At 40.5% G+C, this 21,705-nt stretch overlaps 1 protein-coding gene across 1 annotated transcript in view; it reads left to right on the top strand.

Annotated features, from left to right (window-relative positions):
* llgl2 (LLGL scribble cell polarity complex component 2) overlaps positions 1 to 21,308 on the top strand; it is a 74,010-nt gene extending 52,702 nt beyond the window's left edge. Inside the window, exons 14-27 of the mRNA XM_053413236.1 lie at positions 4,645 to 4,749; positions 8,411 to 8,506; positions 8,713 to 8,909; positions 10,088 to 10,235; positions 10,326 to 10,473; positions 10,562 to 10,678; positions 10,787 to 10,953; positions 13,179 to 13,443; positions 15,817 to 15,967; positions 16,051 to 16,079; positions 16,280 to 16,327; positions 17,163 to 17,205; positions 19,284 to 19,345; positions 19,438 to 21,308. Of these exons, the coding sequence (XP_053269211.1) occupies positions 4,645 to 4,749; positions 8,411 to 8,506; positions 8,713 to 8,909; positions 10,088 to 10,235; positions 10,326 to 10,473; positions 10,562 to 10,678; positions 10,787 to 10,953; positions 13,179 to 13,443; positions 15,817 to 15,967; positions 16,051 to 16,079; positions 16,280 to 16,327; positions 17,163 to 17,205; positions 19,284 to 19,323 (1,554 nt within the window). The 3' untranslated portion in view covers positions 19,324 to 19,345; positions 19,438 to 21,308. The remainder of the gene's footprint in view (positions 1 to 4,644; positions 4,750 to 8,410; positions 8,507 to 8,712; positions 8,910 to 10,087; positions 10,236 to 10,325; positions 10,474 to 10,561; positions 10,679 to 10,786; positions 10,954 to 13,178; positions 13,444 to 15,816; positions 15,968 to 16,050; positions 16,080 to 16,279; positions 16,328 to 17,162; positions 17,206 to 19,283; positions 19,346 to 19,437) is intronic.
* The last annotated feature ends 397 nt before the right edge of the window (positions 21,309 to 21,705 follow it).

The following is a 21,705-nucleotide window of genomic DNA, read 5'->3' as shown; positions in this document are numbered from 1 at the left end:
GATTTATTTTCCAGCAGGACAACAACCCCAAGCATACAGCAAAAGCTACACAGAAATGGTTCGAAGACAACAAGGTGAATGTTCTGGAGTGGCCAAGTCATAGCCCAGATCTCAATCCAATCGAGAATTTGTGGCTGGACTTGAAAAGAGCTGTTCACGCCTGATCCCTGAGCAACCTGACAGAGCTTGAGCTGTTTTGCAAGGAAGAATGGAGAAAAATTGCAGTGTTCAGATGTGCCAGCCTGATTGAGACATATCCACACAGACTCAGTGCTTTGATTGCTGCCAAAGGTTCATCTACCAAATACTGACCTGAAAGGGGTGGATATTTATGCAATCACATACCTTACTATATATATTTGTAATTAATTTACATTATTTAGTAAAAATCTGTTTCCCAATGATATTAAAGAGTACTTTTTTACAAATTCTGGTAAAAAAAAGCCAAATTATATTGACAATGATTTAATGTATAAAAGCAACAAAAGGGTGAAGCATCCAATGAGGTGAATACTTTTTATAGGTATTGTAAAAGCAATTCCTTTCTTCCTTGTCAAAGAGAGAGATCCCAATTTTGTATCGATATCCATTAAAATGGGGGTCTTCCCAAGGAACTTTTGAGAAGCTACTAGTAGTAAAAATCCAGAGAAAGGATATGTTAAAGCTTTATTGCTAGAGCATTTAGGAAATGAGCAAATAAATGGCATATATGAATGAAGCTCCTTCATGGCCTCCTATCAAAACAGAAGATGTAAAAGTATAATATATGCATTAGCTGGATCTGCTTGCCAATATGTTGACAGATATAAGGAAGTTGCCTTATAAACTTTAAGTGGACACATTTTCTTGAAAGACAAGTACAAATCATAGCTGACCCAATGTTTGAAAACATACAGGACGTTCAGTGACCATAAACATAGGTGTAAACAAACTAAATCCACTGCCTCGTTCTGGAATTAAAGAAATAAGCTTTGCCACTACTGTAGCCCTTGTGAAAAATACAACCTCAACTTTAACCTATAAGGAAGGAACATTTTCAAACTGATAGGAGGATGTGTCTTGGAGGACACACTGAATTTGTGTTCTAAGTTGGAGAAGAGACCTCACAAAGAAAAGATGAACTTCTTTGGGGAATAGGATGTCTTTTTTGGCTGCTTGTGTATTGGACTTAGAAAAGAAACACTCTGCGGCCGTTGATCATCAAAGCAAACCTCCCATTTTTCCTGTGCAAGTCGAAAATGAGAAGCAAGATCATTTCCAAAAAAGGCACATATTCTCTAATATGCACTCAATATGGCTAGAAAGTTGAAAGTTGTGAGCCATATTGTGTCTGGGCTGGATGGAGGTGGCTGTCTTACAATTTAACCTTTTCTGTGAACTGCCAAAACAGACAGGGGTCAATGCAGATCAAGTGAGGGTCAGAAAAATCTCAGTTTCGAAGGCTATAAAGCCCTACGCCTTAGCCCTACCCCTCCGTCCCAACAGGTATTGGACCAGTCTACCCCATACAAAAACGTGCAAAATGAAGGGGAAGGGGTAGGGCCAAGTGTTGAAATGGGATTGGGCTGAAGTGTAGTGAAGAGATGCAGTGTCCTTTCCACCTGCCTGGCCATTAGTGCAATCCAAATTGAAGTGTCACCTTCACTAAACACAGACTCCTTAATAAAGGCACTTTTTTCGCAAGACATGGTCAAGCTCTGGAAATGCTTGTAGAGTTGAGAACAGCCATTGAGCACTGGAGCTAGTCCCAGATTAATAATGTATTTCTCCAGAAAGGAATTAGACGTTCATGCCCTCAGACGGCTCAAATCATAAAGGACCTTGGGAGAGGTTCACAAGATCAGTGCTGAAAGTCCTCAACTCCAGCTTGAATGTGCACAAAGATATTTGTGAAGTGGAACCGATCATCAACAGCTGGCCATTTACCAGAGTATCCACGGATACAACTTGGAACCATTGTCACTCAACCACCTGTTGCCGTCTTTACCACAGGACTCTTTCAAGGGAAGACATGTACTGTATGCTTGCAGGCAATGGAAGCAGATCCAAAACAATCAGACTTGTTTTGGATAAGATGCATTAAAGAATACTTACCTCAGCTGCAGAAGCAGCAGAGCTGGTCAGTAATTAATTCCTGGGTCGTGGGAATAGTTCTACAAACCTTCCAGATAGACCTTTCTGACTACACCTCGGTTAAGAAGATGATGGTCTAATAACCATCATCAACTCTGGTGTTCAATATTTTTCTAAAGTACTGCACCTACATATATCACTTTGTAGTTTGGCTTTTTTTACACTAATGTACTTACATGATTCTTGCTTTTCACGGTTCGCATGGTTGAATGCACTTAATGTAAATTGCTTTATCTGTAATGTAATGTAAAAGAGGATTTGTGTGTCGGGGTGGATCAAAATATAGAGCAGCTTCTTGGACCTGCCAATGGCTAAGATCTCAGTGTTTCAATCTTTTGAACAATGGTGTCAAATGCACCATTAAGATCCAGCAGGATGAGTATTGAGACTCATAGTCAAAGTCTGTCCTCAGAAGTTCAGATAGAAGATGCTTTTGCAGGAATATCAAATTGTCGATTTCTATGACATGTCAGGTGATATACATGAATGTAGAAATGACCCACCCACTATAATGTCTTTATCTGTGTTTAGAACTAACTAAGAGTCTGAGAATTCAGATAAATAATTCAGAGAAAGGGGGTTACTTTGAGCTCTTAAAGTCATGATGGTGCCATATCTCTAAGCGGTTTGTAGTTGAGAAGAACATTTTTTTAAATGAATTTGTACATTTAACATGAAGCCAGGGTAGTGAAGCTAATGCATGATATAAACTCTTATCCTTGTTCTGGTCAGTACACGTAAGGTGCAATATCTGTTTAAGGAAGTCGTGCAGCGTTACGTGGCTTCTTCCTTCAAACACTCACCGGAGTTGGTGAACCTAGGATGCGCCTGTGAAACAGACTGCAAGTAGTAGAGTGAGAAAGTCAAGGTTGTTTCGTCCCTCTTCCAACTCAATTCTCTACTGGTGACGGAAGATAACCAGAAGGATTAATCTGGACGTGAATGATTTGCAGTTCGCCTGTTTTACAAACAGGCTGCGCCTGTGAAACAGACTGCAAGTAGTAGAGTGAGAAAGTCAAGGTTGTTTCGTCCCTCTTCCAACTCAATTCTCTACTGGTGACGGAAGATAACCAGAAGGATTAATCTGGACGTGAATGATTTGCAGTTCGCCTGTTTTACAAACAGGCGAACTGCAAATCATTCACGTCTTTGCAGTTCGCCTGTTTTACAAACAGGCGAACTCGACTGTCGAGACAGTCGAGATAACCAGCGTTAACTCGACTGTTAACGCTGGTTATCGAGTATTTTTAGCTCCTCTCCAAAACGGAAGATACGGCTCTGATATTTTTGTATCATTATTTATTTTTTGGCCTTTTTATTTGTGGAGAGGATAGGGAGCAAGCAGTGAAAAGGGAAAGACCGAGAGTTTGGGAAGACATGCAGCACAGGGCCATGGGTCGGATTGAACCAACGGCAACTATGGGGGAGGTTCTGATTTTACGTGCTATGGGGGTTCAAACGTGACTATTTGTGTTGTTGACCACATCGTTTTATGTTATATATAGACTGTGGACTGAGATATGATTTCGAAACTGTTTTGTTTTGTTTATTAACTGAAAAATGAACTCTTAATTCCAACGAAGGGGAAATTGCTTTATTTGGAAAGTTGAAAGTGTCTTGGTTTTTGTGTTAATACATTTCTAAACAATTGAAAAAACAAGTGGAGGTGTTTGGTTTGTTCAAGCATTTATTTTAAGGTTGTTTGAACCATTTGGTTTACAATTAGGAAATTACATCCTTTGTGTCGATGTTTTCTTTTGTGTGAGTACTAAAATAACTGTCAGGTAAATTCATGGCTAGCACCATAATACAAAATAAATACATCTAAAATAATTTCACATTAGTGCCTTCACAACGTGCTGAAGAATTTTGGACAAGCTGCCGAGTTTTTAAAGACTAAATGGTGCAGCCTTATAAGAAGGAATTTAAATAGTCACGTCTGGAGGTAACAAAGGCACGGACTAACTGTTCTGCATTATTTTGATTATGTGCCTGATTTTTGTAATAGTTTACATTTGTAGTTATCCTCTTATTGAATAATTTAATCCTGTTTTGTGTGTAACAAAGTGAATTTCCATTCTTAATTCCTAATTTGTTTTTATAACAACACATGAAATATGCACTAATTAATATCTGCACCTTGACAACATTATTTTCATTGTGGGATATTTAGGATCCACTGTTCATGGACTTCGAATAGGGACTTAAAGGACATTAATCATTCTATTTGTATGCCTCTGCACAGGCAACAGCCTAAGACCTTCCGGAATTTGTTCAAATTGGTACAAACATTAACTGGGACTCAAGGATGAACTGATAAGATTTTGGTCAAGGTCACTGTGGCTTGATACTTGGTAACATTTTTTGTTAAATGTGATATTTGAAGACCATCTTGAGGGAATTTCTTGCACTTTTGATAAGTTGTTAGTTTTCATCAGTCTTTGTCACATCAACTGTATGACACTTCAATGCTTGATTACGGCTTAATAATTTGTATTGTTTGTTTTCCAGGTTGGGTGTTTTGATCCCTACAGTGATGACCCGAGGCTCGGCATTCAGAAGATCCATCTTTGTAAATACAGTGGTTATCTGACTGTGGCTGGTACTGCTGGACAGGTGAAATTACTCTTTTAAGATCTGTCAATATTTAAGTACATCCATTTCTTTCTAAATTAAGAAAAAATGACCTTCTGTGAGAGCCTCTCATCCCCTGGTTCTCCAACAAGAAATGTCACCTTTGAAAAAATTTTTACGAAAGCCCTCGGGCTCTGCTGCTAAATTGTTTTGCCTTTGCCTCTAACTCTCTTGCTCCTCTGTAAACATTAGATATAATGTGTATGTCCCTCTTCTGCATTTCAATTGATAATTACGAAATTTCCTGAAGAGTCCGACATCAGGCCCAGGTTGATAACAAAAGCATGAGAGGTCAATCACATGGCCAGAACTACACTTTTCTGGTGGGATACATTGTCACTTGTCTCACTCTCAACTAAGGCTGGGCAATTAAGCGAAATTTTTTCAAAACTGACATTTATAACCTCTAAGCGGCTGTTAATTTGGTTCATACATATTTCCCCAATGTGTGCATTCAGAAACTACCCCGCTGACATGTGATTGCTTTACACATTAAAGGCATAGTTCACAAAAAATGTTATATTCACTCATTATCTACTCACCATTATGCCGTTTGAGTCCCGAAAATCTTTTGGAGTCTCAGAAGTAAACTTTTTAGCAGCTGAATTCTATTCAATTAAAGTAACTGGCGACTGAGACTTCAGATGTAATAAAATAACAGAAAAATACCACTTTCCTCCATACTGCTCATGTGTTCAGAAGCCCCAACATTTATATTCGACTCAAAACAAGGTCATTTAGACAGTAAGCCTAAAAGTCCACCGGAAGTGGCTCTAGATACACCATACTGTGTCCGAGGGTCCATGAATGCACCTCGTAGAAAGATAGGACATTTAGGCCAAAAACTATTTGTAAATGACCCTTTTTCGAGACGAATATAAAAGTTGGGGCTTGAATAATATCTACAAGGAAGGGAATAATTATATTCATAACATCAATCAATAAATCAAATTTGATTTGTACAGCCCATATTCACAAATCATCACCTCCTTTCTTGTGGATGGTCAGTAGATCACTGGGCGTCACTGGGATATATAAAAGATTTCTCCCTGCACTCCCCACAAGGTCTTCCAAGGCTGCGGATATTACCACTGAGCCTCATTCAACACAAGATCTAAAATGTACCAGTTGTATGCCAAAATGACATGGCACTCAGTGTGCTTATTCTGTTAAAGATATGATAGACCAACATTGCAACCCAGTTCTTGTCCTCCATGTGCTTCACAAATGGTGATCTGATGAGGAGTACATTAGTAGTAGTAGTATTAGTGCTTCCCTACTGAAATCACACAAGTAGGTGAGGAACTAGCCCCGGGACTGCCATTGGAGAAAGCATGTGATATAATTGGTTCCACAATTTTTCCTGCCTCATGTGTGCAACTCTTTGGGCATCTTATTGGTTACCAAGGCCTGACGATGGATGATACAGTGGTTCCAAACAGATTCAGGGCCAACTGTTTGAACCTGTTTCAACAGATCGCTGTGAGAACTGTCATTGCCCTTGTACCATCAGTGCATATTCAACAACAGCAGACCCAATCTCTAGAATTATAAGAATTATATCAATCAAACTATGACTTTTTCATCTGCTGTGGTGCAAACACTTTGCATAGACATTCATATCTAAGAATTACCATTCATTTGCCATTTCATCATTAAACATCTGTCTTTCAAAACCCCTACCATATCTGCAACGCTGGCGGACTGGTGGAAATTACACCAAATAACCAACACCACAACTTCACCTTCAAGCAAACTCCAATCTTGAGCGATCCTGAACTTTTAATTAATAAAAAAAAACAAACACTGCACTTCACAACATGGAACTCAATCACAACATGTGACACAATATGTGTCTAGTTGGGGAGGAGGGAGGACAAGCAGCCGCCGGAAGTGGGTTCTCTGAGCTGGAAAATGCACATTCATTCTCCACATTGTGTGCTGATGCCATAGCTGAAGAGGGTGTGACTTAGCTGGCGAGCACTGCAGGGAAACAGCGCAGGGATTCCAGGGTTAAGGCCCGCGTGACGGACGCGGCCCGACCACACGTCGCATCCGGCCCGCGGGTGATAAGGGGAGAATATTTTTTTATTTAATTTTTTTTTTTTTTTTTTTTTAATTTTCGCTGGAATCCGTCAGTTAGTCTGTTGCTGCGGCCCGCCTCAGCTGCAGCAGCCCGGCAGTGCTGATCGACATGTCGTTATGCAAAGGATTACAACATCAAACAACACTACGAGACCCACGCCGAGAAATACGGCGAGTGCACAGGGCAACTTCGGACTCACAAAGCTAAACAAGCTAGCATCCTCGCTACAGAAACAGCAAGCCGTATTCTCCAAATGTCGAGATACACACGAAGGTTTGTTTTATGTTTATACATATTGTAGCGTCCTCGCCTCACAGACGACACGGAACTTCTTCTCTGTTTAGTTACTTTATTATAGTTAACAATAAGTTGTCATACTTGTCGTTCCTACTCCGTCACTCCATACATCAACAACCCCTCGTCAGTTCACTTCCTCATTTACCCCTGACCCCCCACAAAACCAACCAATGAGAGCCTGACATCCTCACACAACCCCACCCCATTGGTCCAGAATAATAATGAGAAGGAAATTTCAAAGTTCTCAGTGAAAATGTGTTTTTTTGGAGAGTGTTAGGGTTGCCATCATTAAGGGTTTGAATAACCGGGCACCGATATCCTGGTTTCACGGAGGAATAAGACACGCAGCCGTCATCGGTGTTTACCTGAACCGAAAGTGAGGGACACTTCAGGTTACAGTAATTTAAAGAATAAAGCATAGACTTCAGAATAAGGGCAAATAATAATCGTTTGAATAATCGTGATTTCGATATTTTCCAAAATAATCGGGATCATGATTTTTTCCATAATCGAGCAGCCCTAGACTGACTATTGATTGGTTGACTGAGTGTATCAACGAGACCCAGATAACATGGCTGCACAACACAATCACTCCTATCAAAACTGTAGTTCCATATGATGTCAAAAGGGCAATATGGCGGCACCATATCCTTGATATTTTATCTTAATTTCTGTACAATGGGTAAAAGTGGTGACGTGTAGTCCATTTTTTACAATCAGTTATGCGGAATAGGGAATAACTCATGGAGCAAGAATATGAAACGAGACCATATGCATCACTACTTTTAGTTTCCTGGCAGACTTAATTAATATTGATTTGAACAATGGACTGCCAGATTGGGTGTGAGTTGCTGCCCCAAGTGAAGGATTTTCTCATTGTCTAGTTCAGAAGTGAGGGGAAGATGGAGTGGGCGATGTACAGGTAGGTCAGTGCGGCATCGGCAGTAATGCTGGTGTTTTACTGACCTGTTGTGGTGAAAAGTGAGCAGAGTGGTAATAATGTTGCCTCCTGAGCATCTTCCATTGGAGGTTTACCAGGTATTAACATAAACACTGAAGAGGGGGACTTTCATTCACTTTTTCTAATCACGTTTTGTGATATATTAGTTTGTGACAGTGGAACATTGTGACTGTCCAATATTTAAATTATTTTAGAATCTAAGCTACAACCCACGCCTACTTTCAAACCAGTTTTCACAAATTTTTTGTTCTGCTTATTTACTTGTAATCTACTCCTGGGTCCTGGGTTTGCCTTTGCAGATCCTGGTGCTGGAATTAAATGACGAGGCAGCGGAGCAGATTGTAGAGGCAAAAGTTGTGGACCTATTGCTGGGCCAAGAGGGCTTCCGCTGGAAAGTAAGTGTTGTGTTGGCAACTGCAAAAACAAAAAGCATTACTCATATGTTAGCAATTATAAAACTTATTTTCTGAAAGCTGCAATATCCTACAGTAATGTTAAATTACTCTCCTTTTGCATCCCTTGTGTCATTTTTATATACGTTACCATCCAATTCTTGTCCAATGACTAATACTGTATGATTGGTGATTCTATTGTTGATAAGGGTCACACTCGACTGGATGTGCGAGAAGACCCAGTACTGTTTCCACCAGGCTTTCAGCCCTTTGCTCTGGTCCAGTGCCAGCCTCCTGCTGTGGTCACAGCCCTGGTCCTGCACACAGAGTGGAAGCTGGTAGCTTTTGGCACAAGCCATGGTTTTGGCCTGTATGATTACCAACAGAAGAACAACGTCTTCATCAGGTTAGAGGACACAAAGAAATTAAAGCTGTGTACTTACACTTACAAATTTACCAAGTTTGTACTCTTCAGAAATGTTCTGCTTTATTCAGTACCCATCTACAAACAGGCTTTGAGCAAATTGATTCTTTACTCTGCTCCACCTGCCTTTGTTACTGGTTTAACTCCGTAGATGTTTCTGTGTGTCCCTTGTTAGCTGGTTTGGCCTCCCTGGTCTAACTAGAATTGATAGGAAACATTCAAAATTATACTTGATATTTAAAGTCGTCCTATAGATATATATAGATAAACACAGGCACTTTAAGTTTATTACTGAGTAGTATGAAAACTTTTAGGATCAGACGCTGTAAGTAATTTCGGACTGCTTCATCTGAAAAGCATAATAGTTAGTAGTAGTGGTAGTTGTAGTCTAAGTTGTTAATCATTCAGCTCAAGTTACCATGGTGATTTACCCTGGTAAACAGGCTTTGTAACATGTTAAGCCTGAAGTTACCTTGATTTCCAGATATCCTGCTTCAAAGTACAGGCCTTGGCTTAAGGTAGAACAGTTCCAAACAGGGCCGGGTCTAGGCAGGGGCAAGAAGGGGCCTGGCCCCCTCAAATAAATGTTGTGCCCCCTCAAACTAAATAGGGTTAGGGTTAGGGTTAGGCACAATGCCCCCTCAAGATTTTTGGCTGCCCCCTCATACATGCCTGTCTAGACCCGGCCCTGGTTCCAAATGGTTACATTTTTCAAAACATCAAATTTAAACAATGTAGCCATATAGGATAATCTACCTTTGGACACAATGCTCTCTTAGATGTTACATTAGGTGCATTTTTAAGTGGCTAATTGCACGCAAACAAGCCATGCATATCTGAAACAGAGGACATGAAACAAACTAACTGATTCAGAGTTTTTAGTTTCATGCTGGGGATACAGCCATCTGTATTTCCCCTCAACACCACATTAATTGTAGTTTTCCCTTGGATTTCAAGAACCACGAGAAGCATAAATGGCAGTTGCCATTTCAAAATGTAATGTGTTTTTTTTAAACTTTTTGGTTCGTGCCCATATTTTTCAAACAGCCGTGCCCACCCACAAAGATGTTAATTGACTCGACAGCCCCAAAAGCATGTATAACTCTTATAGATAATGATTTATACACTAAGTATATGCTGTCCTTTCCTCTGCTCTGTAGGTGCACCCTAAACCCTATGGACCAGCTTGCAATGGAGGGTCCTCTGTCCAGGGTGAAGAGCATAAAGAAATCCCTCAGACAGTCCTTCAGGAGAATCAGACGGAGCAGAGTTTCATTAAGGAAACATCATGTCAACAATGCTGCAAAGGTAGGTCTATAGAGTGACTTCCACAACCTGTTGGCCTCCCATTTCATTTATATTTCTCTGAGACATCTATCTCTCTCTACCCCTGAGCAGCTTCAGGATGCCAATGCTCGTCTGGAGGCCGAGCTGGCAGAAATGGAGCTGGCTCCTGTTCAGAGGAAGATAGAGGCCCGCTCCTCAGATGACTCTTTCACCGGTCTTGTGCGAACGCTCTACTTTGCTGATACCTTTCTCTCAGACAGTGAGTTATACCTTCAAAAACTGAATTTAGTCTCTAAAAATTATATTTATTCACTATAACCTAAGTTCTTTACCTCATTTGTTCACAGGTTCACATAACACACCCTCCCTATGGGCAGGGACAAATGGCGGCTGTGTGTTTGCATACATGCTCCGCCTTCCTCCTATAGAGCACAGAGCAGATGAACCTATCACAGCACAGCCAGGTAATGAACAGTTCTGGAAGTTTGTGTTTTTCAGGGTGCACTGTTTTGTCATTTCCGTACTGTTTTTGTAATGCCCTTTCCTATCTGTCATTGCATACTTGAATCCAGCTAAGGAGATCCAACTGATGCACCGGGCACCTGTTGTTGGTATAGCAGTGTTGGATGGGCATGGTGCTCCTCTCCCTGAGGCCCTAGAGGTGGCCCACGACCTTGCTCGATCACCCGACATGCATGGATCACACCACCTCCTGGTTATATCTGAGGAACAATTTAAGGTCAGCAACACACAGACGCATATTATTTTCACCGCCTTAAACCTCACAGACACTTGTGATATGAAGTTAAAAGTGGAGTAAGCGATTCTGGAGTAAATATTTGAATTCAATAGATCCCTTTAATGAACCCTTAGAAGCTCTGGCCTCCATAGTCATGGACGTCCCTTTTCAAGTGACACTATATAGTGTCTTATATGATTTAGAAGCGGATATTCTCATAGCTGAAGAAAAACAAACCTTATAATATAAAGTCTCATAAAACAAACAATATGCCCACAAACGCAGCATCCAAAACAAAATTAAGTTGTAGCGCGAGACAGTTTAAATTCTTTTAAAAAAAATACAGTGATGGAAGAGAATGTAGGTTTAAAGCTAAGCTAAGAAGGAAGATAGCATTTCGAATTATGCAACAATCCAAATAAATTCACTATCAACTTGTATTTTTGGGTCTCAGTGGCTAAACTGAATTCAGAACACGGTGCAAACAGCAAGACATCAATTTTTGTTTACAGTTGCTGCCCAAAAACTCACATGCAGAGAGGGCATGTCATGTTCCCAAAGACAGCACACTGACAGTGATAATAACAACTCTCCTTCCACTCTAGCTGACCAAGTTTCATAGTGTGGATCATTAAAGGGACCCTTTGTAACTTATTGCTACAAAGCCAACAGTACTTTTGAAGCTCTTAACTTTAACATATTTACCATAAACTGTTCAAGTTAATTCCTTCACTCACCAAGAGCTGTCTTCACTGATGGAAAACTCATTAAATGTAAGAGTTAACATCTACATTGTTTTCAACCACTGAGCCATGCTTTTCTATTTTTATCAATTCTTTGCTATTAGTATAGTTAAACTGCAAACCAGTTAGCCCTAGCCTGATCAGTCCGTTTCAAACCTTTCCTATAGGCAGTCACTGTAGCCTTCTGTCTGCCCTGAAGAAGTAGTGCTGCTCAGAGGAGTATGACCTCCTGTCTTATAATCACAGCAATGACTGAAACTCTTGGCAACTGACCATAACCACCACCCACTCCCAGCAAGAAACCATGTTAGTAATCAGGGAAAAGCCTTTTATGTGTTTTTACATTTTTTGGGACAAGAAAGAAAGTTTATTGCAGAGGTGAATAAGATATAAGAGGCTTTGAAAACCTTCCTGAGTGATACATGTGTACAATGGCAAACCCTCTGTCAAGAGATGAATGGCTATTGATACCTGTATTGTAGGTGGCTAATAATAGGTGCCATAGACCAATGCAATTGGTTTTGTATTGCGCCAAATAATAAAATACATTATTTCAAGGCACTGTATAAAGTATGGTTGAGACCTTATAAATTATAGAGAATCTCAACAGTTACCACACTAAGCAAGCACTTGGGTGATGGTGGAGAGAAAATTTCAGGCTGGATAAATCCCTGGCCTGAAATTTATGATGGGGGTATGTGGAGGTGAGGGGGCTTGGAGAGTAACCTCACCTGCACCACAGAGGATCAGTCAGCGCAGGTGAGAGCTTATAGCTGATTGGTCCTCACACTTAAAAGGCAGCGTCTTTGCTGCCTCAGCGCGCCTCAGAGACTCAGACACTGGAGAGGATCCCAGAGACTATCTGAGAGACGCCTGGACGAAGCTGGAAAGCGAGTCTGCTTTGTGTGTGAATTAAGTTTATGTTTGGTGATAATAAAGTATATTAAAAAGCAACCATTCCGTCTTTGGCTGTGTATGGGAGAGCCCCGTGGCAAGAGACACTGCCCCCAGTGAATTTCCATGTTTCTTTCACTCTTCTTTTAAAACATCTCTCTCCTTGGTAGTATTTTGGGCAGAAAAGATGGATGGTTTGATTTAGAAGAGGAGAACCTAGGACGCTGTTATCCTAACGCCTTGGCCACAGTAGAACGACTGTGTTACGGTTTGCTTTTCATCCTGTGCATATATTAACTGATTAGAGTGGCCGCACCAGCTGTGGTTCCGCTGCGCTAAACTTCTGGAGATTCAAGGTTTCAAAGTTTTTTTCTGCCGGGGCCCAGTCATTCAGCTGTGCAGTCGCAGCAGGTGTGGCTCGGGCAGAAGCATTGGGTAGAGAACTTAAAACAACATTGTCCTAAGTTCTTTCCCCTGACAGGATTGTAGTAAGTTCTCACCCTTATTTATTTACCCTGTCCCTTTGTTAAGAAGTCTGATTGTCTCACACTGGTTGTTAGTCAGCTGACTCTGTTCCTGTGTTTTCAGGTCTTCACCCTCCCTAAGGTGAGTGCTAAAATGAAGCTGAAGCTGACAGCCATGGATGGTTCCAGAGTACGCAGGGTGGGCATTGCCTGGTTCGGCAGCAGTCGATCAGAGGACTATGGTGAGAGTGGCCTTGTGGTACTGACCAATCAGGGGGACATACATGTGGTGTCACTGCCTGCAGTCAAGTTGCAGGTTCAGTACCCATGTATCCGTCGAGAGGATGTCAGCGGCATCGCTTCATGTGTCTTTACCAAGCATGGCCAAGGTAAAAAACATGTCTACTCACATATTTGTACTTCTACTCTCTATGATATAACACATTTCCTTGCCCACAGCTTTCTTCATTGCAAATTCAAGCCTAACTTTGGGCAAATTTAACCCTAATTCGTTACCTCTAAGAATCGGAAGAATTTCTTCTCTGGAATCCGGGTCTGTATCAAAGTTCGGCCCAGATAGTAGTGTGAGGGGTTACAGAGCCATTCTTAAAGGGATAGTTCACCCCACAATTTTTTTTTTATCATTATATACACACCACTATGCCGATGGTGGGGTGGGTGAAGTTTTTGAATCCACAAAACACTCTTGGAGTTTCAGGGATAAACAGCGTTGCAGCCAAATCCAATACAATTCCAGTATATAGCAACCACTTCTTCAACATTAAAAAACAGCAAAACTATGTTGCCTCATACTGCTCCTGTGGTGTCATCCAATTATCCGCAAGGCTCAACGTTTACTTTCAACTCGAAGTGGTGTCATTTACACAATGTTTTTAGCCTAAATGTCCACTGTTCCTCATCGTTAATGAGCCAGTAACTGCAGCCAGTAACTGCAGCTATCGCGAGTTTTCGCAAGAACCTCTGAGCAGCAGTTACTGCAGCAGTTAATTGCTACTTTGACATATATTATAACAGATAAAATCTCACCTGAAGAATAGATAACCCAAGTTGACGGTGTCTCTCTTATGAGCTGCTTTCAGACATGCACTGGACTTCGGAAAATCTCCACATTTTCTCTGGAGGAGGTGTATGTGTGAATGCGAATGTCCGAGTGAGAGCCTCTGCAGTTTCTGCAGGCTTTCTTGCAGAAGTCGATGTGATAAAACAGCAGGCAGTCATCAGCTGGATTCTCAGAGAGCGAGTGAGGGGTTGCTTCTAACATGCGACAGATGCTAAATAAATAAAACCCAAAAAGAATATAAAAATCTCTTGGTGGTAAAGCAGTGCTGCACACATAGAAGGAAGCGGTAGAGCTGTTAAGAAAGTTTGTGTTGATAAGAGCCGACGAAGGTGTCGATATGTTAGATAATTTCACGTGATCCCTGCAGCGGAATGAATATGTTACTTCATGCCTCTGCCTGCTGCACCAGCCCTCAAAAGATCAATGCAGAGGATTTGTTGATGATGTGAATGCGTCTCAGCAAAGAACCTCACCTCATAGTGATGGAATTTTTTTCTTTACATTTTTTTTGCCCACGCTAAGGCCCACTGTGTATCTGTTGCAAATGTGTCTCAGAAATCAGGATACAGAGGATTTCAATATATATTTTATAGCAACATTGTTCTTGGTTTGAATCCCAGCTGGGCTAGGACTTTTCTGCATGGTTTTTCTATGGGTACTTCCTACCACAGTCTAAAGACATGCAGATTTGGGTTAGGTTAAGTGGGGACTGTAGGTGTGAGTGTGAATGGGGAAAGGCAACATTTCCAGGGTGTACCCCGCCTCCTGCCCTATTCAGCAAGAATTGGCTATACGAAGATATTTAATACTGCTCATGTAGGCAGTGTGGCCCAGGCTTAAGACAACAGATTGGAAACATTTCCATTTTCTCTGCTCAAAGTCCTCTGTTTAACCGTAATTAAGGTTTTGATATCAGTAACTGAGGCGATAAATCGCAGTATCATTACCACTGCACCACTGCTCTTTCTGGCTCTACTGATGGGAAACTCTAATTCAGTGGTTCTCAACTCGTCTGGCTTCAGGAACCACCATCACTCCTTAATGACAAACCGCGACCCAAATCGAGGAAGATGTTCAACTTCTCAAATTTATTTAATGAAAAGATGTTGCTATTTGAACCTGAGATAGTACAGAATATCACAGTATGCCAACACAAAAAATAAGTTTAATGGTAAACCAAAACGACCAGCAGGTTGCGACTCAACAGTGCTGTCATGCACAAACGTGAAATAAAAAAGTCGAACTACTGAGAAGTAGTTTCAAAAAGATTCAAATTATGCAGCTTTAGGTGAGAATACTCACTCACTGAATCTCTGACACCAACAAAACTGATCCTATTCACACTCCTTAACAAATACTGTTAAGGAGTGTGAATAGACTGCACTCCAGTCATAATAATCCCCTTCAAAATAAAAGCCCAGGAATTTTTTTCTTTACATTTTTTTTGCCCACGCTAAGGCCCACTGTGTATCTGTTGCAAATGTGTCTCAGAAATCAGGATACAGAGGATTTCAATATATATTTTATATTCAAATTTAAGATCTGTAAATATGTTTACTCAAAAATAACAGCTGGTTCTAGAGCATTCCAAAAATGGCAATAAAACTACTTCTCAATACACAAATGTCGATTCTGTTTTGATTGCACGTCCCAAAAACTTCCTACTGTTGTGTCTGTTTAGGCTTCTATCTGATCTCTCCATCTGAGTTCGAACGGTTTTCGGTGTCCACCCGCAACCAGGTTGAGCCTCGCTGTCTTGTAGAGGTTCCTCTTTATTCAGGCACCACCAGGCAACACAGGCCACCGCCTGATAAGGTTTCATCTAGTCATGGGTATGAACCATTTTAGTTTATTTGTTTTATTGTGGAAAATCCTTTCTTGCATTAATGAGGTTTTGTGTCCTCTTTCCTTCTAGAAATGCCAGACATGACTCTGAGGATGCAGGTAAAATGTTATTCAGAGACCTAAAAATAAGCATCATACTTAAACATGCATGTGCTATTGAAGAGAACACTACATGTTAAGATGTAGTTTGATATTATTAGAATATATTGCCTATGTACTGTCCATCTGTTTTTACCCACACAAACATCTTGTTTGAGGCTGCATTAATGTGTCCTTTGCCTGCTGCTTATGTGTTCCAGAAAGTGCTGCTAGACGTGTTATGGAGCATGCTTTGCTGAATGACGAGAGTGAGTACTCTAGAGACAGAGAAGAGAACATATTTAATCTATGAAATAGAAATACACAGCAGGCCCCTCTGTTAATCTAAATCTGCTGAGCTCCAGAGACTCTCCGCATTTTCTCCCGAGGAAGTGTACCTGTGTACGCAAATATCCAAGTGAGAGCCTTCGGATTGTCTGCAGACTTTCTCCATCTGGCCCCCTAGAATAGAGTCCATGGAAAGTCGGATGTGAGAATACCTATCCTTGCTGTTGAACCGTTGACGGTGAATTAACAGGCTTCTAACACACAAAAGACGCAAAGTGAAAAAAATAAAACAAATGTCTTCTGGTGAAAAAGCAGTGTCACACACGAATAAGACACCGGTGAAGATATCTAGAGGGTTTATGGCGCTAAGACACAGATACCTGTGAACAGTCTCTGCCGGCTACACCACCCCTCACCACAATGAAGAGGATTTGTTGCTGTTGTGAACGTGTTTGTGCAGAGAACCACCCGCTGCGTTTTACATGAATGAAAAGCAAACTGTGGATAATGTCCAGACCCGATTCTCCGGACTTTATCAGCAGAGCATATCAGAAATGGCTTATTCGATCCGTTCAGCCTTGCATTAACGTATGTCAGGTTTCTACTGCCATTGACATAAGACAAACCCACAACGGCAATTGGGCATTGTGATATTTAACACAGCTTTGTTTGCTTATCATCATCTCATCGCATGAATTGTACAGCTTCCTTCAATACCTGTAAGCTGCATCCTAATATGATTTGAACTGTGACATTACTACAAGTATGAGTGTTAAGTCCACTGGTTATTTACAGTAATGTTGTGGTTTCTAACAGAAGTACTTCAGGAGATCCAGAAGTCACTGGAAGGAGACCAGACGTAAGTATAAGCTGCTCATTGTTTACTACTCTGGTAAACTGGTTTCTAACAGCAGCATGCAACTTTCAATAAGCAATCACAATCAAGAAATTAAGTAGGGCTGTCAAAATTAACGTGTTAGCGCTGGATCATTCATTTCTGGAATTAACGCGTCAATTTTTTTTAACGCATGCGCAGAATGACCCGCTCCATGTACCCATACCCGCCCTTTCTCACTCACTCGCTCAGAGCGACACACGCAGTGATGTCAGAACAGTGCAATACAGAGTTTCTCTGATCACAGCTGCTCAGTGATCAACGCCGCTAGGTCATGATCAGAGCAGAAGCTGCAGTTGGTTTGTACCGAGCTGGAGTTTCTGTGTCCTCCTCCACTCTGCTCTCACTTGAACTAATAAACACTCATGACTAGTTACTAGGTGCGGCTGTGGCTGAGGGGTAGAGTGGTCATCCTCCAATCTGAAGATTGGCAGTTCGATACCCAGTCTGACCCATCTGAAGTGTCCTTGGGCAAGATGCTGAACCCTGAATGGCCCCCCATAGAATAACAAAGTGCCGCGAATAGATGCACTGTATGAATGTGTGTGTGAATGGGTGAATGTAAAACTGTACTGTAAAGCGCTTTGAGTGGTCATCAAGACTAGCCTGACGTTGTCATACTCATCATTCTAGTCAGAATATGAGTCTGATACCGCTCCATTGGGCTGTGATTATGGGGCGTGTTTCAACCGAACCAGGGAAAAAAATGCCTCTTCGCTCACTTGGATAGACTTACAACCAATCAGAGCAACGCAGTATGTGACGCATAGTTGTTGTCAACAGAACTCAACTGCACGCACGCTGAAAGAAGTAGAAGAAGAAGATCAGTAAAAACGATTTTTGCTGGTGTTGTAAAAATAATTTAAGAATCCACGGAGAGCTTACCAACACGATCAGCATCTTTGAGAGAAACAGTAAATGTAACAACTTATTACTGGTCCGCAAGCGAGGGATCTGGTGCGTCTAGTAACATGGTCCGCTCCTTAAACTGCAGATATTTATGCGAGGGGAGCCGCTATGTGTAAAACAAAATAAGCCCAACACAAATAACAGAATAAAACAGCATGCATAAAGTGGCAGGTTTAGCAGTCAGTTACAGTAAAGGTGAATGCATGTACGAACAAGTTTTCCGTGTAGGATAACAACTCCACAACACATCAAACAAATCGTATCGCATTTGTCGGTCCTGTAAGAAATTAATTACACAGTTGGAACGCGACATTCCCGTGTCCCATCTTCTTCGCAACCATCGGGGCCAACTGATAGATTCAACTTTTTCCGAATCCCGTAGGAAGGACGACAAAAACATATTTTCGTTCTACAAATGCCTTGATCGCGTTTCTCTGTTCCACTTTCAAAATGAATGCGCTGTCGATGTCTTCTAAAACAGACTCAATGGCATCATCTACACATCTCAGCTCTCCAGCGGACGGCATATTTGTTGAAAACGAATTCAACCCAAGCGCACTTTGATGAAGTGGTTGATTACGTTACTGTTGATCATCTGTCAATCATCGTATAAAGCCCGCCCTGACAATTTGATTGGTCCGAACAGCTTCTGTTCGGGCAAAGTTCTCCCCAACAGAGCAACTCCAGACCGAACTTCCCGACCTCAAATGTTGTGGGCGGGGCTAAGTTCGTCTGGCATCCAGGCTACATCAAGACTAGAAAAGCGCTATATAAATACAAAACCATTCAAACCATTTGTTTGATTTTATTTTTCAATCTCAATAACTTCTCATCAATAACAAAACTAAAGTTAAATGTATATACCCGCCTTCTGTCATTTATCTTTCTGTTCTCACAATTATATACAGAGAAAAATGGGGATTGTTGGGGCATTTACTAATAATGATTACTTACGATTAATCACTGCTACCCTGTGAATAATCTGATTTAAAAAATGTAATCGTTTGACAGCCCTAAAATTAAGATATTGAATTTTGACATTAATGGCTTTTACAGTCAGAAAATTGGAAATACTACACCCACATAACATGTATATAATATTGTGAATAGACGCTACTTTTTGTTTACCTCAGGTCATTCCTGGAGAATCACATTAAGAGTGCTGTAGCTTGAGGCATGCTACTTGTCAGTGAAGGTGAGAGGCGTCATATATGACTAACTTCTGTTTCACTGCCAGTTTGGAATCAACAAACAGTAATGTCTATGTTTTTCTTTTTGCCTCCTCAGAGCAAACTGACTTGCTGATGATTACGAAAGCGTACTGCAGTCGTGTAGCCACAACCACTACTGTCCCCTGACCCCTCTACCCAGTGACGGACTACCTGCTGATTCTTAATTGACCTCAGCCCATAGAGAGACACTAAAGGGATCTTCGCAATTGTGCGCTCTAACGACCATAAAGCTGTTCGCAGACGAACAGTCTTTGTAGACAGAAACAAAGGAAGAGACACCACCTGTGCCTAAAGACCACACATTGCAGCACGGTCACAACTGTGTAACCTAAAGCTTCATGATATAGCCTCCATTTCTGATATGTGACCAGTTTCATTAATCATCAATGGTAGCTGTTTGAATTAAAGTGATCATCCCTACATCATTTTGAAAGGCTTATATCGCCACCAGTATTTTCTTGTGGACTAAGCTTGTGGAAATGGTTTGCCCACTCTGGTGTGCATCTCACCAGCCTTTATCTCCCCACATGGATATATAGCTGGAGAAATTATAATGATAATGAATAAGATAAATACCTTCTGTTGCTGAATTGTGTTTATTTTAAGTTTTGCATAATTTAAAATACAGGAACATTTTAAACTGTGAGTCACAATTATGATATATTAGATTAAAAAACAACATACTCTGCAAATACTTAGTGATGACTTTGAATCACCAAGTTAAAATGGACTGTTGACTAATGACCAAAATCATGAGCTAGTAAGTTAAGCTCTCAAGATGCTAAGTTAAAATATACTTTATTGAAGTACAGAGAATACTTATGAGTGATGTTTTTGTAAAAATTGAGTTGATATTTGTTCTCAGTTTTGACATTGTGTTGTAATGAGTCATCTTTATTAATCAAAGGATATATTTTTACTTGTCATATGTTGATTTGTATAACATGATTTGGCATTTACATTTTTGTGTCCGCAATTCTTTCTTTGCTCTTGCCTCCCGATTTGACTCAGATGTCATGACTTTTACCTAGTGTCTCCTAATTGTGAATTCCAATTTGTGGCTTAGTCATTTTTTGGCATCATACCTCATAATTTTAACAATAGTCAGAACGTTAATAAACTTCCACAAAGTGAGTATTTCATTTTTTTTTTTCCTAAATTAGCTTCTATACTTTTCACATACTCTCAAGCGAGGATGCTTTTAATGATGCCCTAGACGAGATAAAAACAACATACAAAGGTAGTTTTTTGTGTGTTCAACCACAGTTACTTACTTTGTATTTTGAATTCCTCATTCTCTTAATTTGTCACACCATTATATATTGCACCACCGATTAATATTAATAGACCACTCCATCCTCAAATCCACTTTTATTCCACAATAAAATAACTAATGGCCTTAGGTACTTTTGCCACTAATGCAGAGCTCTAACTGCTGTACCATTCTTGGGGGGGGGGGCAAGTTTTTATGGGGATGGATTTGAATTATTTTTATATAAACCATTTTTATGTCACAAATAAATAATCTAATTCAGGAATGAAATTGTAAGCTATTGTAGTGATTTGAAAAAGATAAATACAGTATATATGTGCCATGTGTATCTTTGCAGCAGAGTTAACAGTTTTTTTAATTTTTTGGATACAAATAAATATTTTGCTGCAATGTTTCAGAATGCTGAGAATGTTCGCATTAACCAAGAATATATTTTTGTAGTGAACTGATTGAGAATACATTTTTATGTGTAACTTCCCACTACATTTGAATGTTAATAATTATGTTATTTTCAAATACCGTGTCTGTTTTTTATTCTCTCAGTACACTCCAAATTTTGTAATTACAACCTGATATTTTTTCCATATCATTTATCTCTGTTGTGCTATGAGGAAGTCAACGACAGTGAATAAATATGCACTTTCAAAATCTCATTGTACTCCACTAATATAAGCCCAACTATAGTCTAGTCTGTGTCAACTGCAGAAGCTAGACAACCTCTGGTGAGGCAAACAAAGGAGAAATTAGTCGGTACACATGCTCATCTAAGAGTTTTTGAACATTCATTACAGAGTTTGACGACCCATTGCCTGTTAATTTCCTACTGGGAAAGAGCTCTTCAAGGACCAGGCTGAGGCTGGGCCAGCTGATAGTGGCAGCTCTCTTGGAGGGCAACATTCAAGGAGAGTTGTCATATGCATGATATCAAATGCCATGAGAGAATTTACAAAACTATAGAGAAACCCCAAACTGTGAATGGTAAGAAAAAACTCAGAGGTATGGTCAGAGATAGTAGTATATATGTGGGTAGGTAGGTCAACTTTATATCTA

This window comes from Pleuronectes platessa, chromosome 21, assembly GCF_947347685.1.
Source record: "Pleuronectes platessa chromosome 21, fPlePla1.1, whole genome shotgun sequence".
NCBI lineage: Eukaryota > Metazoa > Chordata > Actinopteri > Pleuronectiformes > Pleuronectidae > Pleuronectes > Pleuronectes platessa.
This window is presented reverse-complemented; position numbering and strand designations above follow the sequence as displayed.